This window comes from Pelodiscus sinensis, chromosome 5 (genome assembly GCF_049634645.1).
Source record: "Pelodiscus sinensis isolate JC-2024 chromosome 5, ASM4963464v1, whole genome shotgun sequence".
NCBI classification, from domain to species: Eukaryota; Metazoa; Chordata; order Testudines; family Trionychidae; genus Pelodiscus; species Pelodiscus sinensis.
Genome location: NC_134715.1, coordinates 83,020,801 through 83,034,675, shown reverse-complemented (window position 1 = coordinate 83,034,675; position 13,875 = coordinate 83,020,801). Strand labels below are relative to the sequence as shown.

The 13,875-nt window shown below is 37.7% G+C and overlaps 1 protein-coding gene across 1 annotated transcript in view; it reads right to left on the bottom strand.

The window, feature by feature from the left end:
• SGCZ (sarcoglycan zeta) overlaps window positions 1–13,875 on the bottom strand; it is a 795,948-nt gene that overhangs the window by 117,984 nt on the left and 664,089 nt on the right. The window contains exon 4 of the mRNA XM_075930376.1: window positions 8,943–9,030. Coding sequence (XP_075786491.1) covers window positions 8,943–9,030 — 88 coding nt within the window. The remainder of the gene's footprint in view (window positions 1–8,942; window positions 9,031–13,875) is intronic.

The following is a 13,875-nucleotide window of genomic DNA, read 5'->3' as shown; positions in this document are numbered from 1 at the left end:
TTAGCACAGTCACAAATAACCAAGTTTCATAAGATAAATACATGAATGTACATCTATATTTCCACACTATATACACACACCACTCCTTCTAGAACAACCCGAGGTGTTAGCCATTATCTTCCTCATCATCACCAGTGGCCATCATTCTGGCCCCTCCCAAGGACTACATCTCCTTGTCCTACCACCCTTATCTGCAATGCCACTTTTATCATATGTTACGCTGACTTTGTTATGTTTGATGCATATTCAATAATGGATGTTTCCTTTCCTTCTTATTTGTATTTTCTTACTAATGGTGAAGTGTCTTTTCCCAAAAGGTCAGTATGTTACTAATCTCAACTTCTTATCATATGAATAAATTTGTTACCATGGGCCTTTTGTGGTTGTCTATCATATATATTATTTCTATCCTATTTGGTTATTTGGTCCGGTCTCAAAAAGTTATTTCAGGTTTTTCTAAGTAATGATGTTTCTTACTTAGATTTCTTACTTAGGCTAAGATTGAGGGTATTCTTGGAAGTCCCTATACCATAGAAAGTCCCTATCTTACCAACATCTATCTAGGTAACAGGTCCTGAACATATGTGAGCTAACTGTGCTATGAAAGGTCCCAGAAAAAAATACTAACTTTGCCTTAACTCAACATACAGGATGCAGTCTGTAAGTCTCTTGTGCTACAAACTGTCAATATAAACCTGCCATAACTTATTATAATAAACATGTAATCAAAACCATAAGGAAATAATACATTTTTATATCTATAGGCAAACAGGTAGGTTAGATCTATGGGCTACAGTTTGTTGTGGAGCCAGTATTTGAACCCACATCCACCACGTTTCAGTGAAATCTTTCTTGCTGAAGTCATTTTACATTGTATAAATAATTAAATATTCATTTGGACAGAGTAATGATGAAAATGAATCTCTGTCTCAGTAGTTGGGGCACTCATCCAGTTCAATTCCCTAGTCCAATATCCTTTAAATAATGTATACAAAGTGAAGAGGTTTCAACATGAGACTTTGAGAGAGATCCTCTCAGAATATCCCATATAACAGAGGATAGAGTATTCTCCTGAGACATGGGCTCAGATTCTTTCACCACAGCAAGTAAGAGGAGGAACTGAACCAAGATATCCCATAGCCTGTGTGAGTGCTATAACAACAAGTCTAAAAATTGTTTCTCCTGCCCATTATTTTTCTTTTTCCAATTTGTGGACCTGGAGCTTTAAGTTCTTTTAAATTCCTTTATTCATGAGAAATATGCGTAGTAGTTCCATGAAAGTTGACATGTTCCATGAAAATATTCATTTAACCAAAACAAAATTTTGCCAGAAAATTTTTGACCAGTCCTATTATGTATTTCAGCCTCTATTGAATAAACAAATTACAAACTAAAATCATGTAATATTTATGAAATATTGCTTGTTGTGCAAAGTGTGTGCAGATGTAGCCTTTTTAAAATAATAATAATCATTAAATATTATGTTCATTTTTGCTTCCTCTAATTAAAAATAAAGACATTTATTTTGGGAGAAGATTTCCTTTAATAAAGTCTCATTAGAATTTAAGGCAGTGATTTCAAAACTTGTTTCTTATAATAACATCCCTATTTATTTTTTCATTTTAAGTTGAAAAAATTAAGTCTCTTCAATTAAAGTTTGCAGAAACACTTAGCATGTAACAAGGCATCTAATTTATTTTTAAAAAGCTTAGTTCTATAAAGATATTGTATGTAAATAATAGCCAAGTTGCGCAGTTAGAGAGACATTTGGATGATCATTTAGGCAAGAAACAATTGGCCAGTTCTTGAAGTGCATAAACTCACACACAAGTGTTCTAATTAAAGGAAGCATAGCTCTGACTTGATCTGATGACAGGTTTCATCAGGATAGTCATGTTAGTCTGTTTCAGTGAAAACAAAAAAGAGTCCTATCTGTCAGTCTTTAATGTGTCACTGGACTCCCTGTTATACTGGCTACTTGTAAAACAGTCATGGTTAACTTTGTTCTAACTGAGCTTTTTGTGACATGTTCAAGGAAAGAATTTTTATTTTTGACTCATTTGTTAAATGTTTTAGATCAGGCTGTATGGTAAAGAATTCATTCTGATAGCCTACCAGATAACCACACTGTTGACATTACTCCTATAGCAGCAGGGGGAAAACACTGGCTGTAATGGATAGAAGTAGTGTTGGCCAGCATCTGATATCTAAAGCATTAAATTCAGGTAACTAAAGGGTGTTGGCAGGGAGCCAGGAAAGCCAATGGGAGAGGATGTTGAAATTTGAATTGAAAAGATATACCCGTCTATATTGAAAAGATATACTCTTTGTGGGAGTTTTAAGCTAAACTGCTGCACCCCCGGCTGTGCTACTGGCACTCTAACCCTGGTCCCAGTCCTAGTCCAGCCAGCTTCATGCCACCAGCCCTTTTGCACTGGGGCTCCCAGCCAGGACTCCCTGGACAAGAAACATCGGTGGTCTTGCTAGATGGTTTCCAACTGAACACATGTATGAATAGTTTTATTCAGGGTCTTCCATCTCCCTGGATTATCATGCTTAGCTTTTTTCCTTTCTTTTTCTTCTTTTCAAACCTACAGGGCTCACTGGGGTTCCTGCAGGTTTCAAAATATTTACTGGAGCTCTGCTCCAGACAGCTCTGGCTGAACTTGAATCCTTAAATTCAGGCCTTCCTAGTCCAGCATGGACACTTTTCCAGATATCTCTGTTGAAGAGAGTATATTCCCCTAAACTATGACCAGTGTAGCAATTTGAATGATAAGATCTGTGTCTTGATTATTTATAGTGTTGTCCCTTCTGTAGTCATTTATATTTGTGTAAAGTGGGTGAAATGTACCACTATTTTGGTTTGGTAGCATGTTACACTTTTTCTGTACATGTGTATATGCAAAGGGCAAAGTAATAAAGAATCAATCAAGAGAAGTCTTATCCTTGAGAGCTTCAATAACATTGTATACACTTCAATTCCTCTTATACTCTAAAGGTGTGTCTAGACTACAGGATTTTTTTTTAAAAAGTAGCCTTTTTTCAAAAAAACTTCCCCTGCATCTGGACTGCCACTGTGTTCTTTCGAAATTAAATCGAAAGAATGCAGTGGTTTTTTCAACTGCAGTAAACCTCATTTTATGGGGAAGGATACCTTTTTTCGAAAGTGTTCTTTCTAAAAAAAGCCATTCTTGAATGCAAATGGGGCTTTTTTCAAAAGAGAGCATCCAGACGGCCTGGATGCTCTCTTTTGAAAAAGCTGCTTACTATTTCGAAAGAAGTGGTTGCAGTTGAGACACTCTCTTTCGAAAGAGGCTTTTTCTAAAGATTCTTTCAAAAAAGCCTCTTTCAAAAGAGGCTTATATTCTAGATGTAGCCTTACAGTAGCACTTCAGATTTTTTGACATTCACAAACTAATACTCTTTTCTATTTGTTCAACTTTTAGGATGGATTGACAATTTAAAACATTTTCCATTTTAGGCTCCTATTAATTTCTTTGAATCTTGTAGGCTGACGTTCATATATAAAATAACATTCCCTGCTCTTATTAACCCCAATAACAGCTACTGGGGCTCAGCATTTTGGAAAAAATCAGGCTACTCACTCCTGACAGGTTTCACCTCCCCCCCCCCCCAAAAAAAAGATAAAGGGGACAAAATGTAATTGACACTTATAGTTAGGAACATTCTACTCTCAATTTAATCTGCACCAGCTGTAGGCCAATTAAACACAGGTGTTCACATTAATGACTAAAACAACAACACATGTTTTCTTTTGGGCATTTAAAGTATTTATAATATTAAACTCAAATAAACTGTGTCTAAGCAGATCAGGTCACACACACACACTTTCTCAATGTTCTGTTGACTTGGCAAGAAATGGTATCAGATTCACTTCTGCAGATGTAAATGACTGCCACAGTATTCCTCCCTTTTAACAGTATAAACTGAAGCAGAAAGCTTTAGTAATCCATCTGCTCAAATCTATAGACATTGTCAAGGACAAAGTAATTAAAACTGATATCTCACAAGTCAGGTTACCTTTGCACACTTATTTTCCATGGTAATCATATACATAGTAGCCCAATGTTTGTAACTCTGTAATACTGAAAGGCTGGCTGTTCCCTATGGGTGATGCTGTTTTCCTCCTGCCATGGCTCTCGGCTGACTTCTGCGCTGCTCAGCTGGGCCGACGCGCGGAAGCAAGCACGGGGGTGCTGCATGGGGAGCATGGGTCCCAAACAGCTGCTTGCTCCTGTGCTGCTGCCCAGCGGAGCAGCACAGAGGTCAGCCAAGCGCCACGGCGAGAGGCAAAGGGGGGCGGGGTGGTGACATACACGCCCAGGGGGTGGGGCCTGGATGACCATGCATCTCTGATGGAGACAGAGGAGAGTGAAGAGAGAGTGAGAGGCAGGAGGGGGAGAAGAGAAAGAGAAAGAGAGAAAAAGAGAGAGAGAGACTGGAGGCTCAGGAGAGAAGACCTACATGGAGGAGAGACCGGAAAATTCTGTCTTATGGTGGGCTAATTGGCTAGTTTAGAATAATCAGCATGGTAGAGCTCTGACTGAATGGTGCTAGACTGATTCATACAGTGGGGATGCTAAGAGCCAATGAAGCATATCAGAAACCCGGGATCTGATGAAAACCACTTTAAGCCAAGGGATGCGGTAGGTACCCCCAGAATCCCTAGTTCCATCACCTGTGCTCTGAATAATTCTGCCAAACAACAAGTGTAGTTTCTACAAGCCTGAAGCAACAAGCTTAAGGCAAAAAGTAGCAAGTCATCAAAGCCAAATTTAACATGGAAACTAACAATTAAACTCTTGAATGTATGAAGTAGAAACCATGAAGAATGTACATTATAGCAGCAACATTTCTTGATCTAAACTTTTCTGTTCCATACTTGAGTTTTCCAGGTTACCATCTATTTTTGGTGCATACCGAGAATAGCAGTTATCATTTATAAAATGAAAAAAAAAATCACACCGAGAAAAGTAAAGTTACTCATGACACAAATTCAAAACTCCATTAAATATTTATTGCTTTAGAGTTCTGTAGAAGGCTAAAGATTTGAGAGAGTCAAGGCCATGGCAGACTCAGAATAGAGAAAATTCCATATTTGTTCTCCTATTGCTGTTCATGAACAGTAGAATACTTAAATTTCTTATCTAATTGTACATTAAACTATTTCCATTACATGTCCATTTCTTGCAGTATTGGGAAATTCTATTTTGAAGTTAGGCTAATAAATGGAAACATTACTTATTACTATACTTTCTCCTTTCTGACAACCCCACACTTCATTTTTTTGTCTACATGTTGTGGCGTTGTTGTTTAATGCAATGGGTAATCACTGGTAGTTTATTATTATCTATTATTATTTTGTGCTATTAAAAAAATCCACAAATTTATTTTTCAAGTCACGAACTTGAAAATGGCTACCAAATGGCTAGTTCAAATATTTCTTTGGGAAGAATTGCCTAAGGAAGGAGATAAATTATTAATGGTTGCTTTGTATCCCAATAAATGTTTAACTTCTTTTCTTGAAGGAACTAAAATGGAAAAAACAGTGAAAACTGATCGTAGAAAACTATTGGAAATATCTTTGGCAGACAAACATGCTGAAGTTTTATAAAAAAATATTGCAAAAAGGATGTGGTTAAGATGAGGATGCCAAGAAGTTATAGAAGCCCGCTTCTAGAATTTTTTAACAGAACACCCTGTCATTGAGTGTGCTGTAACTAACTACATCCTCAAAACTAATTTATTTCACATACATATAATCTAATACAATGTCTTATATATTTTATCACTTGCCAAATCAGGATTAAATGAAGATATTTGATAGTGCCTTTCATCTAAAAAAAAAAGATAAAAATGCCCTTCCTAATTTTAAATTGTTAGGATATATTCAGAGGTGTTTTTTAGTGGAGAGAAGAAACTGACATGACTGCGCATTGGCTATTGTTTAACCTCCTATATCTTAGAAGTTTTTTTAGAAATGCAAAACTCCTAACTGAAAAGGTTATGTATGCTTTGCTTTCAGTGAAGTGGGGAAGAGGCAGCTGTTGCCTTTCATAAGTAGGGGTCCGTGCTGTCACAGAGGTTGCAGAAGTCATTGATTCCATGACTTTCTGAGACCTCGGAGACTCCTGTGGCAGCCAGAATAGTTGATCACAGCACTGCCTAAGCAACTGGCTCCAGTAATGACTGCTCAGGTGGCATCAGGGACAGCCACATTGCCTGCTTCTGAAGCAGCTCTGAAGCCAGCTGCACCAGCTGCTGCTTGGGCATCTGAAGGTAGAGGACTTGAGGACTGCCCAAGCAGTGTGACTGGCCACAGGGACTGCCTGATCAGCAGTCCTACAGCAGCTGGAGCAGCCACTACATGGTAGCTCCTGGCTACTGGTGTTGCTGGCCCTGCCCTTCTCAGCAATGGCACTGCCTGCATCCCCACCCCCCACCTTGCCTCCGCAATGACTGCCCAATGCACCTTCCCAACAAGATTTAGTCAGCATTATTTTTAGTAAAAGTGATAGACAGATCACCTACTATGATTTTTTGTTTATTGCCTGTGACCTGTCCATCACTTTTACTAAATATACTCATAATTAAATTGTAGCCTTAAGCAATAAAGTTGAGGAATACAAATTTGTAAAAGCTAAAGCTGGCCAGAAATTCAATATAATGAAAAACTTTCTTTTGTCCTGTACTGATATAAAAAATGACAGTTTCTCTTTGGCCCAGTGAATATAGTTATAAAAAGTGAATAATTCCAAAAGGAGACACTGAGAAACAATGACCAACTCAAGAGCTTGATGGTTAGGGCTAACCTCAGCTGCTCTGAATCATGCAAATTAAGGACAAGATTCTGATCTTCCACATTTGGTTGGTCTTGATTTTTCTCCATCTAAATTCCTTTCTGGATCTCAGATAATCTCCTGACAAAACTTTTGTTGAAACAGATAATGTTTCTGCAAAAAGTTTTGGTTTTAACCAAACATCATGTTCCACAAAGAAAATATTTTGTTGAAAAATTCCCAATCTCTAGTAAAAACTTATAGAAAGCCATAAATAGAACATTCTGAATAGTTTGAGATTACTTAATATTTTCTGTTATTTCTTCTTGAATTTATAGACAATATGATAATATTCTTTTGGATATATCTTTTTCCTGAAGGATATAAAGTATGTTGCTTTTCCAGCTTGAATACATCTTGGGTCTCATAACATGAGAAAGAAGAGTTCTTTATACTTAAATTTTTTTTTTAATATTATTTCTCCAGACAATACAAGATTCTTTTACCAAAAGGCTATGTCTAGACTGGCACGATTTTCCGCAAATGTTTTTAATGGAAAAGTTTTCCGATAAAAACATTTGCGGAAAAGAGCATCTATATTGGCACGGACGCTTTTCCGCAAAAGCTCTTTTTGCGGAAAAGCATCCGGGGCTAATCTAGATGCACTTTTGTGCAAAACAAATCTGAGCTGTCTACACTAACCCTTTTGCGCAAAAGGACTTTTGCCCGAATGGGAGCAGCATAGTATTTCTGCAAGAAGCACTGATTTCTTCCACGAGATCGTCAGTGTTCTTGCAGAAATTCAAGTGGCCAGTGTAGACAGCTGGCAAGTTGCCAGTCTAGACACAGCCAAAAGGTTTACTCTCTATGCAAGATGACAGAAGTATTTTATGATAAACACTACTTTCCTTAGAAACATTTTACTATAGCATCCTGTAGAGTAGAACAATCTGTTGAGATTGGGAACACTAAAATTATATAGCAATTACTCTTAGGAGGTAGGAGATTTTGTTTTCTGTTTCCCTCCCTGTAGCAAGATTTTGGTAGACAAGATCAAGAGCTTTTCAGGGCTAAAATATCAGAAAGTCATAGAACTTTTAATAAAAACAAAGAAAAGGCACACATCCCTCTTTAAATTGCATCCCTCTCTCTCTCTCTCTCTCTCTCTCTCTCACACTCACACACACACACACACACACACACACTTTCAATCCTCCAGGGAAAACAACACACTTTTTTTTTTTATGGTCAGTAGCCATTTACTTTCTTTCTAATATATTCTCTAACACATTTAATTATTTTAAAGGGTACCTCAGTATTGACCTTTTTCATCAATATACTCAAGTAAGCCATAAAAGCCTTAAGTCATGTGCTAGCACTAAAATGTGCAGCCTTATTAGAAAAAAAAAATTATACACACATACACTTTAAATTAAAGTAAAACATTCTCATGATAACAGTAAATGTTAGAAAATAGTAGACTTATTGAAAGCAGAATAAAGTAAAAGGAAATCAAGAGAAAAATGTACTACAGGGAAGTTGGTAACATTCCAAATAAAATTAAAATAAAGTATAATATAGGTTTTTTTGGCTCTCATATTTCATACTTCAATTGTAAAATAAGTAATATCATGTAAATTTTCATTAATGACTGGAAAATGTTCCATATTACATATTATATTACAATACAATAATATACTGACAATACATAGAAACAATGCTTGCCAAATAGGAAAGAATTTCAAATAGATGTACACAATTTATATTCTTTTACTCAGATTCTGAAATCCAGTATGTTTAGGACTGAATCCAGAATCAAAGTTAGGAGCCTAATTCACTGCTCATTAAAGATATGGAAGTCTTTTTATAAGAAAATTGATACATATTTTTTGGGAAAAAATGGAATCAGTAAGAAAAAATAATTTTGTGCTAAGCTGTGTGCTGAAATATTTGTTTGTCATGAGAAAAAAAGGAAAAAATATTGTGATTAATTAAAAAGCATTTTCTTTCTTTTTTGAGCTTTTACAAGGAATATTTTATACAGCCATTTACTATTTTTTTCATATTCGTAATTGAATAAAAAAATCATTGGTAAGATTAAAATAATACATATAATTTTCTTTTTTAGAGAACACTTACCTACAGTCAGTTGTCCAGTTAACTGTCCCATGTGATTTCTTGCATTCACTGTTACATTTCTGTCAGACTGTAAGACGAGCGGGCTATCCTGGGAAACATGTATAAGACAGCAAATTAGGAGAAAAGAAGATAGGTAAAATTCAATTAGAATTGCATAAAAATGTGATGATAGGGTCTTTCCAAAATACCATATTCTTATTTTTACATAAAAATCATGTAAACTATTTGATACATCGGAAATATATTTAAAGTACAAGAACAAAAATCTTACAAATGAAAATAATATTACACAGCCTTTTTTAGAGATAAGACTTGAAATTATGTTCTAATTTCTAATTGTGTTATTCTTTGAGGGACAAATTTGGACAACACAAATGATGAACTAAAAAGAACAAATTGTTACATTTTATCTTAACCTTCACTATAGAGCAAAATCCATGTATTCTTTATGCAGTATAATAATATTACTTTACAAACATTAATGATTTTAAGTCTTTTGAGGTGAAAGTGTTATTCCAATTTTCAAACAGATGAAAACAAAAGCATAAAAAAGTTATAGAGGACATCACCAGTTTAACAATCACAGTCTATTATTTTCCCACTCTTATTACAAATCTACAATTTTCTCCATTTGGTTTCTCCAGTAGTTTACATGGGTTTTTCATACAATAATACCTAAAAAAATACCTAAAAAAATAGATGTGCAGTACACCCTTATGATACCAAGCCACTTATAGCAAGAGGTATGCTGTTGTGAAAAAAAAAATCAAAAGAATGGTTCTGGGCTATCAGCTCCTGCCAGCGGAATAGCTCTGGAGTGTCAACTGTTCTATAGCAGGCTACAGAAAAATTGTGCACACATGTGCAACACCCTCCTTTTCTTACAATATGGGAGTTGGAATCCAGAGTCTCTGTACATCACAGCCAAAAGTTCATTATAATGAAGGAAATTATAACACGGGTATATGTTATTTTAAATCCATGACACCTTGGCATAAATAAATGGATGAAGGACAGACCATGCATGCCTAGCACAAAGGATTTTCCTACAAGAAGTCCATCATGCATATTTTTAAAATTAGAGTTATACTGGAAAACTGAAAACCAATCAGCACAGTGCTTCTCAAAATCAGTGAGCTTATGGATTCATTTGAACAGCACCTCTAAATTGCAGAGGTATGGGTTCAAACAGATTTGATTTAGGTAAGCATGTTTGCATGAAGGACTAGATTAACTTTTCTGGGGGCCTGGGGCCTCTAGATTTTGTGCCCCCCACTCTGGGGCAGGGCCAAAATTAGGGGATCAGTGTGCAGGAGCAGGCAGAAGGGTGGGTGCAACGTTGGAGGGGGTGAGGGCTCTGACTGGGGGTGCTGCTCTGTGGTGGAGTTGGGGATGTGTTTGCATTGCAGGGGGCTCCAGGCTGTAGAGAATTTAGTGTGTGAAAGGGGACACAGGGTGGGAGGAGAGGGTGGTGTGGGGTCTGGGCAGGAGTTGGGGTACAAGAGGTGGCTCAGGGTTGGGGATGGAATGTGGAATCTGGGAGGGAGTTAGGGACATAAGGTGCAGGAGGGGGTTGGGAGTGCAGAGTCAAGGAGGAATTGGGGTACGGAATAGGACCTGAGCAGAGGGTTAGGATATGGGGTGCTTACCTGGGCAGCTCCTGTTTAGAGGTGGGAGAACAGGTAGCTCCACATGGCCCACATTTGCTTGCAGGTACTACTCTCTGCAGTTCCATTTGGCCAAGAATTGTGCATGAGCAATGAGCAATTGTGCAATGAGCATTACACCAGGAAGCGCTGTCCCAATGCTACCTTCTCCTGCAGTTCTACCCCCTGTACAGGGGGTAGAACTGCAGGAGAAGGTAGCATTGGGACAGCGCTTCCTGGTGTAATGCTCATTGCAGCCACATGCCTTTGGTAACAGGGGAGGAAATGGCAGTGCACAGAGCCACCTGTCCCACCCCAGCCAGCCAGAGCTGGCCCGGAATGCAGCATTCAGGACCTTTAGCATTTGCAGCCTACCCCTCCTCACTCCCTCCTTAGCCAAGGGCCAAGGACTACAGCCCCTAACACCCCTTTCTTAATCAGGGCCTGGTCAATTATACCAGATTTCACTTCCAAAGAAAAGTGGGGAGGAAATTCCAATATGTGGAAAGAGCCCATTTTAACAATTTTGGAGTGAAACTGATTTTTTTTGTTTTGTTTTGAAGTTGCTTTTGGTTTTATTTTTAATCTTTATCAAACAAAATAAAAAACAATGAAAATTAATTTCGGAAATTCAGTTTTGCTCTAATTCTGAACTAAGACACATTTTGAAATCCTTTGTGAAATAGAATGTCTATCCTTTGCACAACCTTCAGATAATGCTAAGCAAGAACTATAATTTAAGTAAAATGTTTATATCAAATAACCAACTCCCATGAGCTATCCAATCCTGTAATTTGACTAAATTTACATGAATGTATTTGGTCTAAAACTTTGATTGTACGCATGGCAAGATCGGGTTTTAATGTACTTGGGATGCGCCTGACTAAATGACCACCTATTTCCCTATGAAGCACTATCACAGTTAAAATCAGCTGAGCCATTGATGCTAAACTCTTTCATGATAGAACAGAATTGATACAATAGAGTATGGATAGCACTTCTGGGATGTTCCTATTTAACTCTTGGTACAATACTGCCTAAAGTGCAGCTTACAAGGCATAACGTAGGTCAGTTTGTCTCATCCAGCTTTTGAAGAAGAACTGAGGTATGTATCGAGGTACAAGGTTGTTAGTATGTTAGATTATGAGCAGCTGCTTTGGCATGAAGGGTGAGCTGACTGCATATATAATTTATGAATTTAAATAAGTGGAAAGTCAGTAAGAACCTGGTTATGAATTGTTTTGTTATTCCACTTAAAAAAGGAAAATAAGAAAATAAACTGAAAAAGCTACCTGTGGTAACTCTTTTCTAGCAAGAGGGATCATCTCCAGCCACCGCTGTATTTTAATCTTTCATACCTCCACCCTTTTCTTCTGGTTTTCCTTTATAATAAAAAAGCTCTTCTGGATATAAGAACAACCCAGGAAACATAAGAACAACCCAGGAAACTACAGACCGGTCAGTTTAACGTCTGTCCCAGGGAAGATAATGGAGCAGGTAATTAAGGAAATCCTATGCAAACACTTGGAAGGTAATAAAGTGATAGGGAATAGCCAGCATGGGTTTGTGAAGAACAAGTCATGCCAAACTAATCTGATAGCTTTCTTTGATAAGATAACGAGCCTTGTGGATAAGGGAGAAGTGGTGGATGTCATATACCTAGACTTTAGTAAGGCATTTGATACGGTCTCGCATGATATTCTTATTGATAAACTAGGCAAATATAACTTAGATAGGGCCACGATAAGGTGGGTGCATAATTGGCTGGATAACCGTAGTCAGAGAGTTGTTGTTAACGGTGCTAAATCCTGCTGGAAAGGGATAACAAGTGGAGTTCCGCAAGGGTCTGTTTTGGGACCCGTACTGTTCAATATCTTCATCAATGATGTAGATATTGGGATAGAGAGTACGCTTATTAAGTTTGCGGATGATACCAAACTGGGTGGGGTTGCGACTTCTTTGGAGGATAGAGACATAATTCAAAATGACCTTAGCAAGTTAGAGAAATGGTCAGAGGTAAACAGGATGAGGTTTAATAAAGAGAAATGCAAAGTGCTCCACTTAGGAAGGAACAATCAGTTCCATACATACAAGATGGGAAGCGACTGTCTAGGAAGGAGCATGGCAGAAAGGGATCTAGGGGTCATAGTGGACCACAAGTTGAATATGAGTCAACAGTGTGATGCTGTTGCCAAAAAAGCAAATATGATTCTAGGTTGTATCAACAGGTGTGTTGTAAGCAAAACTCGTGAAGTCATTCTGCCGCTCTACTCTGCACTAGTTAGGCCTCAGCTGGAGTACTGTGTTCAGTTCTGGGCGCCACATTTCAAGAAAGATGTGGAGAAATTGGAAAGGGTACAGAGAAGAGCGACAAGAATGATTAAAGGTCTAGAGAACATGACCTATGAAGCCAGGCTTCATGAACTGGGCTTGTTTAGTTTGGAAAAAAGAAGATTAAGGGGGGACATGATAGCGGTTTTCAAATATCTAAAAGGGTGTCACAAGGAGGAAGGAGAAAATTTGTTCCTCTTGGTTTCTGAGGACAGGACAAGGAGTAATGGGCTTAAAGTGCAGCAGGGGAGGTTTAGATTGGACATTAGGAAAAAATTCCTAACTGTCAGGGTGGTCAAATATTGGAATTAATTGCAAAGGGAGGTGGTGGAATCTCCCTCTCTGGAGATATTTAAGAACAGGTTAGATAGACATCTGTCAGGGATGGTGTAGGTGGAGCTTGGTCCTGCCTTGAGGGCGGGGGGCTGGACTCGATGACCTCTTGAGTTCCCTTCCAGTCCTATTATTCTATGATTCTATGATTGTGTTCCTAGTGATTGTTAACCCTAAAATGGAACTCTGTAGAAGGTCTGAAATTATTTTGACCTACTTTCTAAGATCGTAAATGTGTTTTGTCTTTCATTGGACCCTACAACAATCTTACGTAATTCCCTGCCAAAGAGCTTGCTCGGCTTATCTATTTTCTTTCCAGGTGCAGAGCCATAACTATCTGAGATGCTGTGTTCAGAGCAACCATTTGAGCTGAGAATATGATATCAAGGGATGCATCAGCAACAAAAGCAGCTGTTATGGATATTTTTTTCAGCACTGATTTGTTTTTCATCTCGCTTATGGACCTTTGGAGATCATTAGCACAGGAAACTGCCTCTCTGGCAAAAGAGGTTGTTATACAAAACTGAAGCTTCACAATATATCTTTAAATAGTTTCATTAGTCTGCTGGCTAGACAATCTTTTCAAAAGAGATCCTTCTTAGCTAGAATAACCATTTCCTTAT